The 22837-nt window shown below is 46.4% G+C and overlaps 1 protein-coding gene across 11 annotated transcripts in view; it reads left to right on the forward strand.

The window, feature by feature from the left end:
* EPHA5 (EPH receptor A5) overlaps nucleotides 1-22837 on the forward strand; it is a 192026-nt gene that overhangs the window by 141547 nt on the left and 27642 nt on the right. For 6 of the 11 annotated variants that reach the window (XM_084519381.1, XM_084519372.1, XM_084519373.1 and 3 more), the window contains 5 exons: nucleotides 2697-2802; nucleotides 11956-12021; nucleotides 18521-18588; nucleotides 20308-20433; nucleotides 21569-21754. In XM_084519381.1, the coding sequence (XP_084375507.1) occupies nucleotides 2697-2802; nucleotides 11956-12021; nucleotides 18521-18588; nucleotides 20308-20433; nucleotides 21569-21754 (552 nt within the window). The remainder of the gene's footprint in view (nucleotides 1-2696; nucleotides 2803-11955; nucleotides 12022-18520; nucleotides 18589-20307; nucleotides 20434-21568; nucleotides 21755-22837) is intronic. The other 5 variants (XM_084519377.1, XM_084519379.1, XM_084519378.1 and 2 more) reach the window with 3 other exon arrangements.

Genomic DNA, 22837 nt, shown 5'->3' on the forward strand with positions numbered 1-22837 from the left:
TCAGAGTAATTTGAGTAACAGTGTTCCAGAATATTAACAAAACGCATTAAATACATGCACGTTTGATCCAGTGCCATCATCACCTACAGCCCTAGTCCAAAAATAATGCCACTTCCTCAAAGCCTCTTGTGTAAGTATCTGTGCTAAGCGTTGTTTTTTGTTTTTTTTGAGGGCATCACTTGGCAATACCCTAAAACACTTCACAGCACTGATGTTGTTTAATTGCACCTGCCTACCAGTCTTCTCAGCCCTTTTGAGACAGAGAAGTAGGTACTTCTCTGATGGTAACGAACTGATGTGTAGGCAGAGGAGTATTACGTGCTCCTCAGTTCAGGAGTTGGGAACTGTTCCTCTTTTGGACTAAGTCTTTTGAAATAACACTGTGGCTGAAGGAGGATTTTAACCAGACGTTTAAATGCTTGGCAGAATTGAAATGCAGCGTAAGCCTCAGTATCTTCCACACATGCTGTTCCATTTGGTGTTTTAGACCTTTAAAAAAAATGAGATTTTTGTCCCCCTACACAAAGTAAATCTTAGTGCCAGGAGAGTGAAGGAGTGACCAGCCTCCCAGCTGCGTTCCTGTGTTCCCGCATCCCAGAGAACCAGGCACACTGAAAGCAAGCACAGATTGAAATCCCCGTGCTGTGTCAGAGTTCAGATCCGAAACTCTCAGAGAGCCAAAGCAAATAATTGGGATTCAGGCACAAACAGAAACCTTTCAGTGGCTGGTGTGAGCACTCACCCTCCAAAATTGTTTGGACCAAGCATCATGTTTTGTTTTCAGTTCCTGTAAATTTCTTTTTAATACACTCGGAGGAAATACCACAACAATTACTGATGGCTGCGTGATCTAAGCATTGTACCTGAGAAGTGGAGGGGTGAAAAAAGCTGGGACTTGTTTTGGACTTTTCTCTTTTTTGAAACTTTGGGTTTGTTTTATGTACTGTGCCATTCAGCAGAGCACTGTGATGCAGCCAGATTAGCATTTTTCAATAGATGCTTTTAGTTGCGTGGGAGCTGTTGTTGGATGTTATCCGCTTGCTGCTGCCCTCCCTTTTAAGAGCCACAGAGCTCACCTCTGACCCTGCCAAAAACTTTTTCTCCTGGATTGGTAAAATAATCCAGCTGATCACGTGGCACAGAGCAGGAACAGGTCACCAAGGCGAGGGACAGTAATGCAAGTTACCCCCTTCGCATGGCAGCAAGATCCCAGATGGGTTTACAAATTCGTGCTCTTGTGCTGCCGTAGATCACGGCAGGATCCATCGTATTTCCCCATCCCTTGAGCTGTGCAGAAAACCACCAGAGTAATAGCTTAATGTTCTCCTTTAAATGTTTTTCTTTTTAATTACTTTGTCAAGAAAGTAATAAAACATCATCTTAAGGAGCCTCTATAAATTCGTGAGGCTAATAAAATCTCTGGATGATGGCACGGCTTTGGAGCAGTTAACATTAAATATTTAATGTATTGGGCCAGTCATTCTGAAATCATTTACTGTTCTTGAGCCCGTGCTGCTTGCAGTCGAGCACCAGAGAGCTCCTGTATGAAGAGCTACTTGAAACCTATTGTAGATGAACGTTTAATGTCTCACCTTTCCTTCTTTCTTCTCTTTTAACAATTCATACGGGGCTATATTCAGTTATTTTATAGCCTCCATAAAGTTAATCTGGTGCTAAGGACCAACTTTAATTCGATAGTTGAGTTAAAGGCCATCTTCAGCACAATCCATTCCTGCCTTGACGCTTCCTCCAGTGGCTGAAGTTGCACGCAGGGCCAATGCCAAGGCAGGTGCCCCCGAGCCCCAGCAGGACCTCTAATGAGATTTTCTCCCCTACAACAGCAGCACATATGCCCAGGAGCAGGTTTCTGCTTGGGGAACCTCGTGTGCAGAGCCCCAGCGAGAGGTGGGCTCCCTTCTCATGAAGTGCAAAGCAAATAAGCATGGTACAAGTGCTGTTAGCATCTCAGATTCTCAGGTAGCAGGAATCTACTCACCTGCTCTTACTAAATATATAGCAAAACCCAGTTCTCGAACAGATTTCCTGGCCTTTCTGCCTGCGTCTTTATCACAGGACTCATCTCAGTATTTTGTCAGAAGGGATCTTTACAAGGCATGAGCAAGCAGAGTTATGCTTTCCTTAGCAGATAAAAAGACCGAACAGTGGATGTGTCTTAGCAGATCCCTATTTTACAGAAGGCACTTTCTGGCCACGTGATACAGATGCTACAACGAGTTGGGTTTAAGTTGTTCATAGCTTCTTGAAGCACTGGTAGTGCTAATTGTCTCAGATCTTATTCACATCTCCTATTTAGTAACAGCAGCAACAATATTCCAGAAATATTTTCTCTATTTGGTTTTCATCTTTTATCTGTGGGATTTCTAATGTAGCTGACCTGGGAAGGAGAAACTGCAGCCTGCAAACTCAAAAGCTGAGTTCTGTAACACTGAGTTTCTGAATTCAGTGATGAGATGGGATTTTGTTTGGTTTTTGGCTTGGTTTTGCATGTGTTTTGGTTTCTTTCCACCAATTCCCTTTCCAAAGTAGAAACAGACAGCAAAGGGGGAAAGCACAAACCATAAAAGAAGAAATGAACTGGTAAGACTGAAACTTCATTGGCAGCCTCACAAGAAAGACCCATGCGAGTGCTGACTGTAATTTTAACCTTAATCTCCATTTTCTGTTTCTCATCTCAGCAGTAGCTGCATCCAGCGACCAGAGCCAGATTCCTATAATTGTTGTGTCTGTAACAGTGGGAGTTATTCTGCTGGCTGTTGTTATCGGTTTCCTTCTCAGTGGAAGGTAAGAAAAGAAGCTGTGTATTTACACTTCTCCAACTTTTGTAATAACTTTTATCTGACCAGCTGATTAGCACGATTTAGGCAATAGCAGTGTGTGAACAGAGCTGACAAGCAGTAGTGCTATAAACCAGCACGAAGGTGGGCTGATTGATCTGTTTGGACAGGCAGGAATTGCAAATGTGTGCTCACAGATGTAGTTCACTTCCCAGTGATTTTCATCTCTGTGTAGACCAGTCCTGATTGTTAGACTTGATTCTCACAGGAGTCTTTTCATATTCTTTTAAAAATAAGCAGAACATGTTGTAGGTAAAATATCCTGAAGCCTACATATTTGCATTCTGACTTTGTGATGAGCTTTTCTCACAGAGAAAACTTGACTTCAGGAAAACACTTGTAAAGTAAGACAGAAGAATCCCAGCCGAACGGCCAAACGCCCTAAGTTTGGTGAGGTCTGGATTTCATTTTTCACGTGTAGGATGCTAATGTTTTCCCCACATGCTAGTAAATTATGCAGAGAGATCCCCCCACAGAGGGAAGCACTCAGCTTCAAACCATCAAGCAATCCCATTGACTTCTCATGTGCTTAAACATAGGCAAGTGATAAAAGCCTGGGCTCTACAGTCTTTGACAACTCTAATGGAAGTTGATGGAACTTGTTGGTGAACAAGGAATTGTGGTATTGGGGGAAAATCTGGCTTATGTCAGGATCAGTTTGTACGGCGTCTCTAAATTTGTGGAGCAGCCAACATATGAGGCAGTTTTTCACACACTACACGCATATTCTTCAAAGTCAGTGAAGTACCTGTCAAAGCACAGTACATTTATTTTAATGTCAGCAGTCAAATAGTTCAATGTCCTTCATGCAAAGTAACTTGAGGTGCCGTGCTCGCACGGCATCTATTGATAATTTGTCTTCAGTGCAAAATAAACATTTATACTTGTAAGTACTTATACACTCAGCCTTGCTTGCATGGCACATGAGCTTGGGTCTACCAAGGTGACTATAAATTACAAGATATCCTAAGTGTTAATTATAGTCACAAGGTATTTGCAGAGGAGCTGCACTCATACTGAATGTATCGGCTGAGGGTGTTATTTCACAGAGGAGTTAGAAGTGTTTGTCTGTGAATGCACCGGGGTGAAATCCAGCCAGGCTGAGCAGCTCTGTTCCCAGGCATAAAGCATCCGAAGGACAGTTATTTCCTGTCTTAACAGGTAAGTGGCTGCCAGACTCCACTCAAGGTCAGAGACTGACACGCACGCTTCCAGCTCAGCCATGCAAGCTCCTGTTATCTGCTTTGGGAGTCTTGTTGGGCTTAAAAATAGGAAAGTCAATGCTCTCGTCTGAGCAAGAAACATGCAGTGGCATTGGGCAGGGGATGAATGGCGACACACTATTAACACCCGTGGCTCCAGGAAAGCTGTAGGCAAAAAAACTTGGCTCCGGACACCGTAGGTTGGAATTCAAGTCTCTCCTTAAAGCCTGGAGGGGTTGGGTCAAATCCCTGCTCCAGCTGAACAGAGGGAGGGTTGTGGACCTTGGTCTCCATCAGCCTCAATACAAACAGGAGGGAGCACGTGTGACCGTAGGAAAGCTGTAGGTGTAGCCTGGCACCTCTGCAAGGAGGGGTCTGTGGATGTGAATTGCAGGTGGAGGGACACACATCCCTCTGTAGCTGTAAGACATTGCTGTCGTGTGGCAGCCAGTAGCTTTGGCTCTTGGCACAGGTTTCAGAAGTGCTCAGGGTCCCTTTGGTGAGGACATGCACTTGCAAGTGGCCTTTTTACTCCTACCTTGGCCAGGTCCAAGCAAGCAGTTGCAGAGCCTGAGCCATTTGTCAGCAGTTCTAGTTAGTTATTATGGCCTTCTGTCCTTTGCCCTGATGGGCTTCCCAAGATGTGCTTTCTCTTGGCTTTTTACCCCTTGATACATTTATAAAAACCCTGTTCAGCTTTGGCTGGAGTTTTATCCCCTCCTTTTCTGCTGCTTTAATCCTCCTACCTTGTGCTCTTACCTCTCTCCGTGGACCTGCATGGAGCTGCAGACTCCTGGGAGCTTCCCTGTGGTGCCATGCTGGCTGTAGAAGGGGCAGGCATAGGGACTGCAAGACTTTGCTGGTTCATGTTCGCTCCCTCTGCTACCTGGATGGAGAACTGGCCAAAGCAGGCTTATGGTAGGTCTTCCTGAGGACAAGCCTTTGGAGCAGCTGCCTTGCCTTCCTACTTTGACATGGGCCTCATGGGTTGTACAGTCTCCAGGGAACAAAAGAGGAGCTGAGCTCGTAGTCCATTTTCACCTTTTCAACCCTTCTCCTAGACTGGGAGGAACCCAGTCCCTCAGCCGGAGGCTGTGAAGGAGCCTCCAGTGCCAAGGTTTGGTGTGTTGTTAGAGAATTAGCTTCGAAACTGCAGGGCTTCTTGGCCACTTGGAGTTCCTGTGAATTTTAAAGCCCATCTCCTGTGTTGAGTGACTCTTCAGAACAGAAAAATAAACCTCGGAAAGCTGACAGCCGATCTGAAATTAAACAAAGCAAAACAAAAAAATTGCTCCTGTTTGGAAGAAGCAGAAATGCCACTGAAACGTGTCAGTCATGCTGCTTCGCCTTGGATGCGATTTCAAGACAATTCATGGAGCGACTCTCACGCTGTGACATTGCAGGGATGATAAATGCATTCCAAGTCGGAGGATAATCCCTTTCTGAGGCTGTTAACCTGTTTCTGGAAGACTTTTCTGTATCTTCGGAGAGGTTGTGTGTTCCAACACGTGGTACTAGGGAGTTAAATTTCCTTTTCTGTTTCTTTCCTGTAATTATTTTAGAAAAACAGACATTCTGAGCTCCAGGATTTGCTCCAGCTGGAATCGCCACGGCTTTCCATGCCGAGTGAGCTGTGCCAAGCCCAAGCTCTTCGCTCTGAATAATGTAGGAGGACAGGTACTGTCCAGCAGCAAAGCTACACAAGAAACCCTCTCAGGCTGCAGCAGTGAGGGCACAGCCTGGACAGTTCCTATAAATGGGCACCTCAGCTCTGGCTTCATGCTGCTCCCAGGCACCCTGGGAGTCCCTGGGCACCTCAGAATTAGGATATCGCTCCCTAAGGTGCTGTATGGCATCTCTTTGTGCCTGTTCTCCCACGTGCTGGGCAAAAGCAAGCATGTCAGGAGGCAGGGCACTGAGAGCACTTGGGAAACTGGGAAAACAGAGCAGGAGCTTGAGCAGCCCTGCAGTGAGGAGGGGGTCCTCCCGATGCTGGCAGCTCAGAAAGTAATTTCTTAGTGTAGGACTCAGGAGTCTGCTGGCTCTGCGGGCTTTTTATTTTCTGCTGGGTCCCTGGAGGCAGAAGTTTCCACACCTCTTCCCTTTCTGCCTTCGAGTAGCTCTGCAGTCTCTCGCCTCTTTTGAACGAATGTAAATAACAGCTTGGCATTTCCCGTTGGCAGCTGGCCCCAAACCAAAGGTCAGCTGAACGTTAGTCACAGTGGCATTTCCACCAGCCAGCGTCCATCTGTGGAAACGCGCTTTGTTTCTGAAGCCGGAGGTTCCTGGGAATTTGAAACCGAATGCGCTTTGCCCTAAACAATTAAGCTGCATTTCAGAGCTGATTTACTTGCAGATGCTCAAGAAAACTCTTCCTGTAAATAATGCGTCCTCTGACCAAGGTCATAAATGCTGCTAAGCAAAATAGCTGGTAACTGTTAAAGCCTCCTGCTCTCTGCATCAAGGGCGTATTAATTATATAACAATCAGGATTACAAATCAAAGGGATTCACTAAATCAGAGCATACTTGTCGGGGCGAAAAAGAAAAGTGGATTGCAAATCTATTATTAAACCAGATGCAAGCATTGAATTAAAGAACGTGGAGTTATCATCTTTGTTTTCTTAGGATTATGTGTTCTTCTCAAAAGCACAATGCATTTTACAGATACAGCAAAGCTAAATTTTGCTTTCCTCGCAGTACTTGAATTAGTTGCCACTTGCGTTGCTGCTCCTAATTGAAGGATATATTAATCTAAAATAATTAGACTTCTGTTTCGAAGTGTCAGACAGTGCCACCAGCAAAGATCTGTGCGCTACATCTTACAAGGGGAGGAAGGTGGCGCATCCGTTGTTGTAGTACCAGCCCCTGATTTCTCCAAACTTCAGCAGGAGGCTGGGTGCAGCCCAGCCAAAGCAGGTTTCCATCAGCCTGTGAAGGAGATCCACAGCTCCAGAGCGGTTTTCACTGTGTTGTCCTTCCAGCCTTGTTCCCAAATCCGAAGGGGTCTCAAGGTGAATGTTAAGAGACTGCCGGTCCCTGCAGTCCCCCAGGCATTAGAGTTTTGTAGCATTAACCAAAGTAATGGGCTTTTAGAGAGTAAAATGGGAAGGCTTTTAGGTCAATGCTGAGCATGTTTGCAAAAGCTGCTCAAAATAACTAAGTATGTTGCGTATCTGCATTTATAGCCTGCTGCCCATTATGGGTGACTTTTCAGTCTGAAGTGGTCTTCCAAGGAACCGGACGGAGCTTTTTATAGAACCTAAGGAAAAAATGCTTGAAGGAGTGGAAACGGCCCCTCACCCTGTTCTGCACATCCATAGAAAGTCTCTCCTGGCAAGAAAGCAGCCTTTCGAAAGACAAAGCAAAGACAAATCTTCCCACTGGGGCATTGGCAATTAGAAGCTTCTGCACCAGAGTATCCATCCTTGACCTTAGCTGATTTAGACTTTTAAATGTCAGCCCCTGCGGTGGCAGAGGGCTGGTTTCTGGCCACAAATATGTGCATCTCGTTAAAAAGTGACTTTCAGAGAGGTTGAGAGGATTGGGGAGGGGAGGGGGATGAAAGGTGTGCTGTCTGTGGCGTGGAAGGTCTAAATTGGAGGAATTTTTCCACAGTCCCCCGCATCTTTTTCCAAGATGTGGCAGGGCTTAAAATAGTTCAGTTTTTCAGTATTTCCGTAGGAAATGGGAGACAGTTCGTAGATAACATTTTTCATTGAGAGAATTTTTCCAGCATGAGTCACAATTTTTGTTAGCTGTGGCTTTTTAAAGGATTGTTATCTCTATATTCCTGACTGTTCTTCCTTCTTCCTACAGGACATTGTCTCCCATGATCTATAGCCATTTTATTGATACTGCCTGTTGCCAAATGCCCCTGTAATTCACCTGACAACAGGAAGGATTTGGCTGGAGAAGCTAGTGCTCTGCCAAGTCAAGCTTCCTATCCACCGAGAACAGGCAGGGTCTGGTGCTGCCTGTGTTCAGGTCAACATTTTTCCTATCCCCATCATGTTAACAGGCTCTTTGCTCTTTAGCTGTACGTTTTCCAGGAGAGAGGAGTGTCAGCAGCATCATTATACAACATCCATCTCTGAAAAAGAAGCGCTCTGGTCCCTTCCCCTTCTCCACAGGGTGATGCCAAAGCTGGTGTGGAGATCTGCCCAGAGTCCATACATCTTTTGTCCTGCCTCCAGGCTACCTAGGTCAGCTCAGCCACTTTACCTGCTCCAGCACCTTTTCTTCTTTTTTATTCTGAACACTTCTGGGCTTAGTACTTTGATACAAGCACAGAGCAAGCCGGTTTGAGTTGCTGCTGGGTTTAGGGACCCAGGCTAATCTGCTTTCCGATGACTTTGGCTTGGATAGGAGGTGAGATTTGACCAAGTCTGTAATTAAGCTCCAATAATTTCTGAATTATTCCAGCAGCAGCCAAGGGAATGAGACAAAAGGAGCGCTAGGAACAGATAACTGGCTGGCGTAAGCTTTGTCTGAGCAGGGGAAACGTGAGGGAGAGTGCAGCAGTTGGTGACAAAAGCTCCTCATCCTCATGCAGATGATGCATTTGATGGCATTGTGCAAGTTTTTTGTCCATTTGGACAAGAGAACTGGGGTGCCTTTCAAGCTGGAAATGGGAGTTTGACTTAAGTGGTAGCAGCTCCTGGCTGCGGCTGAGCACTAGTGTTTTAAAGTGGGGTTTTACGGTGCCTTCTCTTGGCTGTGGAGTGGGTAGAAGATGAAGAAAAGAAAACCAGGCTCTTGTCCCCCTGCACTTCTGAATATGTGAATATTTCACCCTGCTTCGGATACTAGAAATAGGAAACATGACATGGAGGCACACCGTGTTGGGGCACATCACCTGTTTTCCAGATAAGAGGCTGTCTGTACTTCCTCCTGGCTTAGACATAGTGGAGTGCAATGCAGGGGATGCTTCCAGGTGCAGTTTCTTTCCTGGGAAGCATTTGCTCTCCTTCACTGTAGTGATTGCATTTGTATTGTCTCCTTGGGCTTCTGCCTTCTCAGTTACAGAAGACATACATTCCTAGCAGTTCCTTACAGTAGAAATATATTCCTAGGAGCTGACAGCACGCACTTCTGCCCCTCTGACGTTTGAAGTGAGCACGCTGAGTCTGGAGGTGCTTGGTGCAGCGCTGGCTTTCTGACCTGGAGATGCAGGGAACAATCCTTGTCATCGCTCCAGGCTGCGCAAAGGATTAGAAAAATCTTCCCAGAAACCCTCAAGTACTGCAGGCTCTAATCACAAGCCTCTAAAGAACAGCCCATTAGAGCAGCTTATTAAAAGCAACGGATGAGGCTTTCATTTATCATGACTCCAAGTCTTCGACTTCTAAGTCTTAAAAGCCAAAGCTACACACAGCACAGTCTCGCCGAGATGCATCTAGCTGCTAGGAATTGAGTTTAATTCCAAATGCTGTCTGGGTCATCTGCAGCCCCCTGGTAAATTAATTACGTTGCCTGAAGGTGCAGTTGTCGGGGCCCATCAGATATATATATATTTTTCATTAACCAAGCACATAGTCCGGGGTTTGAAACAGCGCCAAGGGTGTGAAGGACTCCTAGCACAGGTTTATTAAAGTTGGCTCTCCGGACAGTTGGGTTTGCGGGCCCCGTAGGCATTGCTGGGGTCACCTTCGTGAGGACTGGAGGTCTGTTAGCTTTGCTCATCCAAGATAACTGCGAACGGTGCCGTGGTCGAGCCAAGAAGCTGGGCAGCACCGGCAGGCCCAGCTCTCACCACAGAGGTGTGGGAGGCCCTGCTGCAGCTCCAGGCCTCCCTGCCTCGTCTCCGACCATCTGCAGCCCTGCCCCTGGAAGCAGGGCTCGGAGCAGAAGTCACACCTCCTTCCAAAGCCATCCTGGCTTTTGGTGATGCTGCCGCCTCAGAGTCTCATTCTTTCACAGCCCAGGGGGTTTAACTGGAAGTGTGCTCCCAGTAATCTCCACCCTTACGTGGAACTGTCATCTGTTAACCTTCAGCAGATGCAGGGGACTCCTGAGCATCTCTAGGAGCTGAGATACAAGCCCTCACAGGCTCACCGCATGTTTTTGCTGCTTGAACCAGTTCAGTTTGCTTCTAACAGCTTTTGATTTTCCCTCACGTTAGGCCTTTTGACTATTTTGACCCTAAGTGGTATAGCACAGCGTTAGGTGGCCGGCATGTGGGAGTAAGGCCCTATCAAGCCCTATTTCCCTTGCACTTGAGCATTTTTCCATCCATGTAGAGTGGGATTTACAGTGCTCTGCACTGGGAACAGCTTTTGTTTCAGAGCAGCTCCCTTTCTGGTGAGGTGCTCAAGTAGTTTCCTTTGTTTCAGAAACTAGTCAGCTCTTCGCTGTAAGGATGTCTTCGGGTTAATTGAACTGTTGTTTCAAAAACCTTGACTTTCATGCTGAGCGGTGTGGGCAGGTCTGGTGACAGCAACTGTTCGAAAATGCCTGAGGGGGAAAGGGGCTCCTCGCTAAAATGTAAGCTAATTAGGGAGGGGTTATAGTTATCGCAGTCCCGGTGATCTTCCAGAGACCTGCCAGTTCCCTGCACTCAAATCTTGTCAGGATGAACCCAAAAAACAGCAGAACTGACTCAAAATAAATTATGCTCAGGTTCAGTTTGGGTGCTTTGGGGTCTTGAACCTCCAGGGTTAAATTGGATCAATGGAGAGATTTAGTGAGAGCTGAGCTTCCCCCATGTTAATATGACTCCACAAGCTGGGGCATTATGAAAATACCAAATACTGTCAATTATAGTTAAAAAAAAATAATAAAAGTTGGCATCACTGCTTATAAAATGCTTGCAAGTTGTTTTGCTGATGTGAAAGGAGCTTAGAGAGACATTCTTCACCAGTTCTAATTTAAGTAAGCACATAATCCAGTATATAATTCTGTAAATCATTGCATGCCTGAAGTTATTTTGCATCATAATTTAAGGTGGTGCAGTTTCAGAATGTTAATTTTGTCTAAATGGGCTGTTTTAATGCGTTTAGGCATTGTAGGGTATATTTTAAAAAATCTGAATGGCACAATTTTTATTTTTGTGTCTTCCAAGAAGATCACACAGTGATTTTAGGAGAAATAATGAGAGATCTTCAGCTGACTTTAACTGGAGTATCTGTCTACACTGTTGGGCACGTAGGGCATACTGAAGATCTTCCCGTTTCTTCTGCCTTATGTTCTTTGTATGGATAAATTACTTAGTTGCTTTGCTAACAGAAAAATACCCACACAAGTTCTCTGACGAGGCTAAAGGGCAATTACCGAGGTGACAGGTTGATGCCAGGTGACAACATACTCTGATCGGATAGAGTAAAAGCTCAGCAGCCTCCGAAGCAAGCTGGGGGTGCACACGGTGCCTTTCAGCTCACCACATTTTGGGTTGAATTAGACTGTCTGCTCTCATGCGGCTCGTAAGGCTCTGCTCCTGCAGATGTGTAATGCACGTGCAGAGCTTTGCTGATGCCAGGACTGAGTGAGTACATGTGAAAGGGTCTGCAGAAGCAGGGCTTGTGTCATCCAGTGTGGTTGTTTTTAAAGGTGGTGGAGACAGGTACTGCACACATGGCTTGTGGAAAAAGTCACTTGGCCTGCTCCAAGGCGGGTGCTTAAGTTTAAGCACATGGGTGGCCCCGTTAACCCTAACGGTGGCACTTAGGTACGGGAAGCACAGCTAATTGCTTTGCAGGGCTGGGATGTCTCTGATCTCTCCAAGACATTGTTCCCGACAGTAGCCCATGCCATGAAATTCTTGCAGCCCAGGATGTTGAGAACCACATAGCAATTAAAACAAAAGGGAAGAAGTACATATAAAACTGTTGCGAATGTATTTGCGCATTGCCAGGGCAGTGGGATTATTCCTTATCCTGGGCCTTTTTGTTTGCTTTTCAGTTGCTGCGATCATGGCTGTGGGTGGGCTTCTTCTCTGCGTGCTGTTGCCTATCCGAGCCTAACATGGTCAGTGTTCCCACCTGCGCTGGCTCCTTTTCGTGTCCTCCCTCTGTGTTTTCCGTGCACAGTCTGCCTCTCCCTCCCTTTCTTGTACTGCCCTGCAAACCCGACCTCTGCGACCAGCTTGGCTGTCTCAACAAGTGCAAATAGCCTGACCCCGAGCAGTGTTCTTCCAGTAAGAGCAGCGTTCCCAGAGGAAAAACCCGATGTGATATGCCTCGATTGATCCAGACAACACGCTGGAGATGTTATGTGGCATAGCAAAGCTGAACACCACGTGTGCTGGGCGCTTCATCAAGTTTTGCTTCCTCTCACTGAAACGGGGGCGTGGGTGGATTCATCCCCCTAAAAAAGGGTGGTGGAGGGCAGGCGGGTGTGTAAAGGTTGTGGCATTTGGTGGCATGTAACGTGCATGTCAGTGGAACGAACCGAATGTCATTGCTGCCAATGACATGGTGCTGTTTGCAAGGATATGCTCCGGCGGCGTTGGGCATATCTTTGCGGGCGTCGGGAGCTGGGTGTCTGTGCTGCATGCTGCCACGTCCTGCCACCGTCTCCTGCCAGGCTGCCTCACCATTTTCTGCTCTTTTGTACTCTCCTCTCCTTGCCAATGAATTGAAGGAAGGGTGATTCTAACTTCTGTTGGTGTGACTGGATGCAGGTTGAGTTGCTTCCCTGGAAGGGAATCTGGTTTAGGTCTCTGAGTCAGCTGTAACCCGTGCAGGCAGAGATCTTTCCAAGCTTGCTGGCAGCCTTGTGAAATCTCCCCCATCAAATACCTGCTTGAGACTGTAGGAGCACCGAGATGTCCCACTCACATTTTAAACTCTGAAGGGTTTGCAGTGTAGCTGGGTGAGATGTGTGGAGCTCTTCTGCTGCCTTTTGGGGGTGATGCTGGTCTCTAGCTGCGGAGCACAGCTCTCACTAAGATGGACCATTTGTCTGTCCTCTGCTGCAGTATGTTGGGGTATTTTAAAATTGTTTTTCATGAATTCTGAATGCTTAAGAGCAGCATTAGCAGGCTGGGTTGCTCAGCTTGAAATGTTTGGCTGCAAAATGCTGTTCTGGGACGTGTTTCTGCAAGACACTCGTTTGCCATTGATTTGGCACACAAACAGCCCCTCTGTGGGATTTGGGCTTCAGATTTCCTCAGGTAGGACCACGAGAAGAGGGTGGCAGCAATGGAAACATTACCATTGGTAATGTTGGAGGTGCCAGCTCAGGGGAGCCGAGCGCACACAGAACGGGAATGAACCGAACAGTTACGAAGAGAGAGGTGTGCAAGGAGAAGTTGGCTGACCTGGAAAACGTCCCCCGCAAGTTTCCTCCTCAGCTGTGGAGAGAATAACGCGGTGACAAGCTGCTGTTCTGGGAGGGGAAACGGGAAAAGGGACTTCAAGGCACAGACGCCATCAACTGTGCTATAGGAAGGCATGACAAGCTCTTTAAAGAGATTTATGGACATCACTTCAGAGGGAGCTTCCTGCAAGAAGAGGAAATGGTATCTTGTTTAAATTATTTTTAATTGTTCTGGTGGTGATTTAGGCAAGCAGGGAGTCATTCAGTGCACAGGCAGGGAAAGACGAAAGGCTAAAAATACCGCTGCTGGAATTTTTGAAACTTCCTCTGTAAGGCATCCAAGTTAATCGGAGGTCAGCTGCAGGCTTGCACACCGTGGAGGGGCACGGCCGTGCCTGGGAAAACAGCTGTGAAGGTGGTGAGTCTGCAGCTCTTGGGAAGGCAACCTGCCCTTCTTCCCCTTGGGCCAGGCATCCAGAGTGTCACCTTGGGATCTTATCCTCATTTTATAGCAGTCCCTTGAGTATGCCGTGGGTTTGTGGTACTGAATGTATTCAAGGATTGCAAGCAGCAAAGGTGAACGCTGGACATGGACTGACATCACTAGAGGAAGGCTTTTGCCTTTGGCTCTCAGTTTCAGCATCATTTATCCAGGGTAAAACTATTTGCTGTACAAGTTGTCATCTCCACACAGAAGCAGAGAAGACGGGATCTTGGCCAGATGGACGAAGCCCTGTTTGTTTGTTCCTCTGGGCGGAATGCAGTCCTGCCCTGCAACACGTATGCAGCCTTATTGCTTTAACATCTTGGAGTAAATAGCCTGAAGTGAGCGCTAAGCCCTGGTAAACAACAACCCTGTGGTCCTTGCAAAAACTCCTATAAAATGCAGCTCGAGGTGGGTCGGGTGTACTCCTCAAAGCTGATTTATAGTACGAGACGTGCTTCTGAGTGAAGGTCTGACCCCTGAAAAGCAAATGGGGGTTTGTTTGCATTTCAGAGAAGTGCACGGAGGTCATTTATCTCATACTTAAGAGATAGATACATGCATAGAGATCTTTGCAGGACGGGGACAGGAGATTGCTGCTTCAGGGCACAACCTGTTTTATGATACTGGCTGCGCCTAGCAAGGTGAGGTCCCTTTCCTCACTGGGGACTTCTGAGTGCTGTCCCCATGTTTCAGTGATGTTTTGGCCACGTGCTGAAATGCTTTGAGACGTTTTGCTGTAAAAAGGTGCATAAGCACTCTGCTACATCATTGCCTAGGACTTGGATGTCCACGGTCCAGCCACTTTTAGAGCCAGTCCCCTGAGCATGTCCTGCATGGGTTGTGGCCCCAGCTAGGGGCTTAGAAACTCCTTCCCTTTGGCATTTTGTGGCTCTGGGGGATGCCCCAAGCAGCTGAGGATCCACACGACACCCAGCAAGGGCACTCTGAAGCGCTGGGTCAGATGCAGGTATCTCCAGGGAGAGCAAGCATCTTCCTGCCTCGTTTCTTGCTGCTGGAAGGATTTTTCTCCATGAGTTGGCTTCTGCTGTGCGAGGCAGTGGGCACTGGTTTCCCAGCTGGGTCCTTCATCTTTCTACCTGTCCGCTTTATATTTTATAAAGCTATATAGGAATCATTTTACAAGTTCACTTTTATAATCTGCTCCATAAATATTTTATGAGCTGCCTGCCAATCTGCAAGTAGTTTTTAAATAAGACATGATGCTTTAAGAATATTTAAAGTCTCACGTTTTTCCTCTGATAGTTCTTTTTTTTTTTTTTTTTTTTTTTTTGAAAAACACAGAGCTGTGCAAGGAAGACATCTGCTTTCTAGATACAGAAACTGGGACAAATCCACAACAGGAGTAAAGAGTTGAGATTCAGGTGTGCTGCTGAATTACATTAACTCTTTGGCTGAGAGTCTCCAGCTCAGTGGGAGACAAAGGGAGCGTCAGGATCTTTATACTTTTGCTGTATGCGGTACAGAAATGATACAGGAAATCTGTTTTGTACCATGACAGCAAATGGGAGAGTGAATCTTCCATCAGGAGACTTCAGATTTAGAGCTTCTCCAGGAAGCATTAAGAGCAAGCGCACGTGCAGAAATGGATTATTTTCCCAAACAAGTGGGAGACTTTTCAAAAAGCTGTATTGCAAAACCGGGACATTTAGGTAATTTTATCTGCTGGTTAGGTGCACATACTGAATCAGGACTCCTAACGTGAAATAGCAGATTTTTCTGGGATTTAGTTAGGTGAAAAAAAATCTTCAGTTTCTGGTATCTAAAAGAGCCGAAGGCCCAGAATGGAAGTGTGATTTAGCCCCAGCCAGCACGTGCATGGCCTGGTTCTCTGGGTAGCTTAAAAAATTAAGTGTGTACAGGGCACAAATGACAGCCATGGGCAGGTCGTGCAGAAAGCTTCGTTAGTGACGCCCCATTCTGTCTTCGGTTGTACTCCATCGGCTGCAATTTTGCTTTGGTGGATCTTGCTGAGGCTTGTTGTAATGATCCTTAAGGGTTCCAGAGCTGGGTTTTGTATGCTAATGTGATGTGCTGCTCTGTGTGTTACGCAGCTCTGGAGAGGGCACAGCCGAGGCAACTTGTTTGCATGGGCTTTCAGAGTGCATCCCTGTGCAGTAAAACGCTAACTGCTTGGCACGAAGGGAGGCTTAGAGCACGGCATGCCAGTGGTCGTGTGTTCTCCGTCTCCCTCTCCTCCCTCTTGGTGGTTGAATCAGCAGGAGATGAAGTTAGTAAAAAGGGTCATGTTGGAAAAATGCATTTATGGGTGGAGCCCTCTAAACCTGAGAAAGAGATAAGGGCACTTGCTTTAAAAGGTGAGCAGGAGAAATTTTAACGCGCTTTTGGTAGGACAATGATGAATTGAAACATCTGTGTGTTTTTCAGAGGGAAATTTCAGAGGGAAACTTTTTGAATATACACCTCGAAACCCCTTTCATGCACGCACCCCAGTGCAGAAAATGACTTCTGCAGGAAACTGATGGAGCTTCTGGCAACTCGCAGAATCAAAACTGGGGGTTGCCAGAAGTGGGAATTGATGCTGAGACCCAGACCTTTGGTCTTTATACTGCCAGGGGGAGACAGTATGTTGAAGGAGGAGAACCCATTTTCACCCAGGGATCGTAAATACCAAAATACCTTTTGAAATGACCCTTACTGGGGGGGTCTCTGCGTACAGCCACTGCTTAGATTGGATCTCATTAGGCAGGACCCCTAGGAGAAGAGCAAGGAGACGAGCCATGCCGTGAGCACCAAAGTGGGGCTACCCAGGCTGTGTCTCCAGGCTGTTCCTCGCCGCTGATATCAGTTTTGCATCCGGAATGCGATGGTCAATGCTGCTTGGTTGTGCTTCTGTCACTGCCGCTGAAGTCATGCCCTGCATGGACGGCCTGGCTGTTTTATCGAGCACGATCCACATGTTGGCCCTGTCATCTTTCTGCCTGTGCCCCTGGATTGCTTGTCAGCCTCCCTCTGTCTTTGCTGCACCTTGTATCGACCCGTTCCCCCGTGCTTGCACAACCCCTGCAGTCTGGTTTTTCTCCTCTCACCTTGGCACACGTCTCCCCTCCTGTTAGAGGTAAGCTGGCACTAACCCCAGGACCTCAGCCCCGTGGGGTCTGGTCCTGCCAGGGCCAGCTCAGCAGCGGTGCCCACGTCCTGTTGTTGGCCTTTTGCTTTTAATCACGGTCGTTTCGCAAAGCCAGTGCCAAAATCCTGTAGCCGAAAGGCTGCTTGGCCCCTTGCAACCAGGCAGACAGCAGTTTGCAGTAATAGGACTTCCCGCTGAGGGCATGTTTCATGCAGATGCCTATTACTGCGTCCTCCTAATTGCAGTTTTGTTTCTGCTAATCGTACGCTCTTCCTTGCTGTGAGTTCTGCTGGAGCACGTGCCTCCCCCCGTCCCAAAATCCTGGGTAATGGAAGAGAAGACTCCCGAGCTTCTCAGCTTTAAATGGTAACCTGGGGCTTTCTGTCAGAGGTGTGACACCCGGCAATGCAGCTGCACACCGACCGCCTTGATGGGCATTGCTGGCAGGTTTTTCACTCTTCCAAACAACGTTCCTACGTCTCACGTCCACGTGGTCTGATTTAAGGATGACTCAGTTCCTCTATCTGGTTATCATATCGGGTCCTTGGAAAGACTGGCAGATATATGTGCATCCTACATACCTCATCCCATATATCAAAATATATATGTGTGTGTGTGTGTATATGTAAGTAGCAGTTGTCCTTGCCTGTGCAGTTACCCCGTAGCTTCCTAAGGGGTTATTGGGGTGAAGCAGGTCTCAGAAATGCCACCAAAGCAGCCACTTGGTGCTAATGTGATGCCATTTCCTAAAGACCCAGTGAGAAGGCTGGGGGCTGAGTCAGGGAAGAGCAGCCCCAGGCTAACAGGAGGATTCCCTGGCAGAGCTGTGACTCCCACGTGGCTGTGTTTGCAGCTCCATCATGGGATTCAGCAGTGTCCGTGCACTGCCTGACACTAATGTTGGAGTGAGATAGGTCAGGCAGTGACTGTGTGCTTTCTTCCATCCTTATTGCTGCTGGTCAGAGGGGATTGCATGAAGGGTAGCTCCTGCAGATAAGGCAGGAGACATGCAGTAAACCCAGTCAGAGCCAGGAGTATGTAGGAGACCCTTGAAGGCAGTGAGCCAAGAGGCTTTTTTTGTTGTTTTTTTACACCATCATTTTGCATGTGTATAAGATGCTAGTGTTGGCACAAGGCTGTTTTCGCAAATACCTAAATTGAAAGTTCTGTGCGAATGCCCAGTGGGTAAAGGGACCGTGCAGCACAAACAAGATGGTGCCTGCAAAAGCTGGGGTCTTGGCTCTGAGGTCCAGGAGCTCCCACTTCTGCAGCTCTAACGTTTCATCCCATTCCCCTTCCATTGTCCTTCCTGTTCTTGCTTTTTTCTTCTTAATAATAGCTAAATTAAATGTACGGTAGAGTGGAGTTTTCAGAAGCGTCGGTGGGATTTAGAAGCACAAGTCCAATTGAAAATCAGTGGGCCTTGGGCCCTGAATCCCGTTAGGGAAATTGCAAGTAGTTTGATGAGCTAAAACTGGGACAGCAGTGATACAGCCACTTGAGAGGTCGGATTCATCGCTGTTCTGGGTTTTTGTGCCTTGCGTGACTGAGGTGTTGAGGGGGGCTCTGTTATACCAGAGACAAAAGTGTTCTTCTTTTGTTTTTTCCAGGCGATGTGGTTATAGCAAGGCTAAACAAGATCCAGAAGAAGAAAAGATGCATTTTCATAATGGCCACAGTGAGTAAAGATTGATATGTGTGGGTTTGATTCTCTCTGGTAATGAGAAAAACAAGTGAGAGGTGCTTTTTTTTTCAGAAACCATTTTCCTGGTAATTCACAAAAGAATTCACTTAATTCTGTTATTCAGCAAGTCCCTATCTGCCCCTGCTCCAAGCCCCACAGAGACCTGAGTGCAGGTGTAAGTGTTTGAGCAGTCTTTACACCTGCCCAGTTATTCATGCCTGCACATTTTTGTTCCAGGATGGAGCGAAGTGGATCCCTGTTTGCAGTGGATCTGCCTAGCGAACAATTTTGTTTTGTTTCACCGTGCTGGGGTATACACTGTGACTCAAGATGCTCTTAATTTTGCCTGGCTGGCACGTAACAGCTTACATGCTGTGGTCTGGATGTAAAGAATACCTGTTTTTGCCCAGAATACCTGTTTTTCAAACCTTTGGTCCATCCCAGCCAGCCATGAGGACCAAGCCCATAGCTACTCTTTGCCCTTGGACGCCTGTGCAGAGGTGTGAGGAATTCATACGTACTTCTTGCTCCCAGTAAGCTTTCAGAAATGCCATGTTAATAACCGTAAGCTGATCTGAATATATAGACCTTTACGGTGACGCTAAATCGTACATATCACGGTTACTACCAGTCTTACTGTGCATCTGAAGCCAGCCTTTCTTTGGAAAGCCTTCCTTCGTAAAGTGTTGTGGGATCTCTGGATGCGTAATAGCAAAGTGCCTTTTGGGGTGGAAAAGGCAAATGCATCTTGAGCAAAAGTCAAATTTCCATTAGTGCTATGTAATGAAGGCAGCAGGAAGCAAATCAATTAAGAGCCACAATGTAATGTAGCTGTCTTATTAGACTGATGAGCAGTTCTTCATGTGAGTAGCCTTAATGATTGTCAAAACAAACTTATAATACAGATAATGAAAATACTTTTTTCCTCAAGTCCTGGAGAAAATGCCTGGTATTGATTATATTTATACTGTTACAACCCACAGGCTTTGTACTGCAAATATTTTGTTCATTTAAATCTCAGTAGCTCCATCTGAAATAATGTGCCTGATTGATTAGCTAATATGAGACTGGTAGAGCACAATTTATTGCAGCTCTCCATTAACCACCATCCCTCTGACTTGCTTGGCAAGTTGTTCCTCAGCGTTTTGCATTTCGGAACTCCTCTTCCCGGCGTACCCTTTCTGCAGGAGGGCTGCTGATTTGGGCTGTGTCTGGCTGACAAGCCTCGTCCCGGCGCTGTCAGATACCTCAAAGCCTTTATAAACCTTTGCGGTGGGGAAGAATTACAGATGAGGCACCGCAGCATGCAAAGACAGAGCTGCCTGCCCAAGGTCACCCAGGCACTCTCTAACGATTCCCAGCCCTGAAACGAGGTCTCCTGACGCCACCCGTTTGCACCAGGCCCTGGGCCAGCCTGTTATGCAGCACTGAGAGGATTTTTTAGCTGCTTGTCCTTCCAGCTGAGCACTGCCATGTGTTCCTCTAAATCCAATGAAGACATGCGTGTCACACACAAACTAAGTGTTATTTTCGGAGAATACTTGCTTGCACGGTGTTCCAGAGCACAGAGCATTCAAAAAGCATTATCTATTCATTTTTTTTTGCAGGAGAAATAGATTTCCCTGCTGCCGTGTCTTCCGGCAAGGGACAGGAATAGGCATTATCCTTGTCTGTCACAGCCCGTGCTGTTAATGCTGTAATTTGTGTTCGCAGTTAAACTGCCTGGAGTAAGAACCTACATTGACCCCCACACCTACGAGGACCCTAATCAAGCCGTCCACGAGTTTGCCAAGGAAATAGAAGCTTCGTGCATAACCATCGAGAGAGTTATTGGAGCTGGTATGGAAATGTGTTTCGTGACCCTTAGCAGCATGGAGGGATGACTTTTCTAATGCTAGAAATCAGAGAAGGGCTGTGAAATATGTGTGCTGTTAGGCACTCAGCGTGTTATGTGGAGCATACCCTTGTTCCAGCAGAAGCCAGGGACAAAGCTGTCATTGCCTGCAGTTCTGAAATCCAGTGATTGAACTAAAAATGGCAGAACACTGTCAAGTTTGGCCCACGATGAGTTATTTCTATGGATGCTAAGGAAAATGAGTCACTTAATTTTCAGTTTCTTTCACACCATTTTAACTTTTTTTCTCCTCCTCTATTAAGGTCAGTATTGAAGCAAAAATTAAGAATGAGAACTCATCTGAGAGTAAGAAAAAATACAAACCAAAGTCCAAAGCACTTAACTTCCTTGGTTATAAGAATCAGTTTCCATTTTCTTTCAAGTGAAGCTGTTTATTTGGTCTCACATCTAACGTTAGGAATATCTGGCATCCTCTGACACTCCATTTTTGGAGATAATTTACTGTTCACCAGGAAAAATATCCATTTAGGCTACTTCAAAAAAAAAAAAAGTAGTGGTAAAATTGGAAAGGGTGTATAGTCTATAAAAATATATGTTGCTGTGAGAGGCTAACAGCATTCCATCTATTTAACTTACCAAAGGAGGGTTAAGAAGCAACTGGTTTGTGTTTTACAGCTATCTGCACAGAGCAGTGATATAGGATATGACAGGAGTCTTTCATCTAGTAAAGAAAAACATCATGAAATGAGAAAAAAAAAAAAAAGGAATATAGAGCATAGCTATTTAAATATAGGAAAATTACATACTGGAATAGCTCGCATATGGATTTGGGGTAAAATCCATCACCAGGAGTGTTTCATTCAGTTCTGGTTCTTTCTAAAAGACCAGGATTTGCAGCTTCCTAGTTTTTTTCTGTTTATGAATTATTTGGCTTGTGGTTTGCTGGCTATTTGAGATGATGATCACTGTGATGTTCTGCTTTCCATATTCATGAATGTGGGACAGGCCTGTGTATTTTTGATTAGCTTTCTATAAAATATGGGCTGTATCCTGTAGACAGGCATGTTCCATGCATTCCTTTGGCATGCTCTGATCCCATTTTTTTTTTTTTTCCTGAAGGTGAATTTGGAGAAGTGTGCAGCGGGCGGCTGAAATTACAGGGAAAACGTGAATTCCCAGTGGCTATCAAAACCCTGAAGGTGGGCTATACAGAGAAGCAAAGACGAGATTTCCTGGGAGAAGCAAGTATTATGGGGCAGTTCGATCACCCCAATATCATCCACCTGGAAGGCGTCGTCACAAAAAGTAGGTACAGATTGCTGAGGGCTGCTGTCTCTGAACTCTGACTTACGGGAGAGCTGGGAGAGGAAACATTGTGTAGCTCAAGTTTTGAGCATGTGTTTCATCTATTCTCAACCCACAGCAACTCCCCTTGCTTGAGCTTCCACACTTTGTGAAGGTCCAGGAACAGATACCCAAACTTAAGGGAGTTTGTACCCAAAGGACTTCAGTGTTCTTCCAGCTAAAAAGGATAGCTAATAGCTGAAATGATGAAAAATGTGAAGTCCCCAGGCGTAATATGTATGGTCTAAGAGAAAGTTCCTTTTCAAAGGTCTGAGATTATGCCATGCCTGGCCGTGTCCAGAGAGGGGAGTAGGTGATGGAGACAGGAATAAGCTTAAGGCATCTGAGTGCCAGTGGAGTGTGCTGCGTGACTTCAGCCTTCCAAAAGTTCAGCAACATCTTTTTCTTGAAATGAGGCCACTCAGGACCATTTTGAATACAGTGACACCGAGCCATCCCCTCAGTGCTTGCAGCAGCTTCACTTCTTATTTCTGCCTTTATTTCTATACTTTTGAAACTGCGTGAGGCACAATGTGAGCAAAGAAGTGCCAAGAAGTGGGAAGCAATTTCCCTGGCAGAAAAGAGAAAAAGGAAAGAAGACCCTGGTGGTTTCTGGCTGTAATATTTCAAGAAACCTCTGAAGCAAAGTGCTGGCCAAGGTTGCCCACAGGGAGGGTAGTGATGGTACCTGGTGATTGCTCACAGGGGATGTGAGCAAGGACAGAAGTTAGCTGAAGCTTTGTTTCCCAGAAGCAGGGAAGAAGAATCGGAGCATTGCTGAAGGGAACAAGGCTGTGTAAAACCATTTTTAAGACGAGCTCCCCTTGGGATCTGCTAGTAATGCCTATAGCAAGAGTCGTCCCTGATGCCAGCATATAGATATGAGAGGGGCAAGGCCCTGGGGAAAATGTGAAATAACTGAGAAAACGTCTCAGCACAAGAGTTACTGCGGTCTGGCAGGTCAGTTAGCAAAATGGACTTCAAAACCTTCCCCAGGCCAGTCCTTCTCCAAATTGGTGTGTGCACTAAACTTAAGGATGGAGG

This window comes from Aythya ferina (assembly GCF_964211825.1).
Source record: "Aythya ferina genome assembly, chromosome: 4".
NCBI lineage: Eukaryota > Metazoa > Chordata > Aves > Anseriformes > Anatidae > Aythya > Aythya ferina.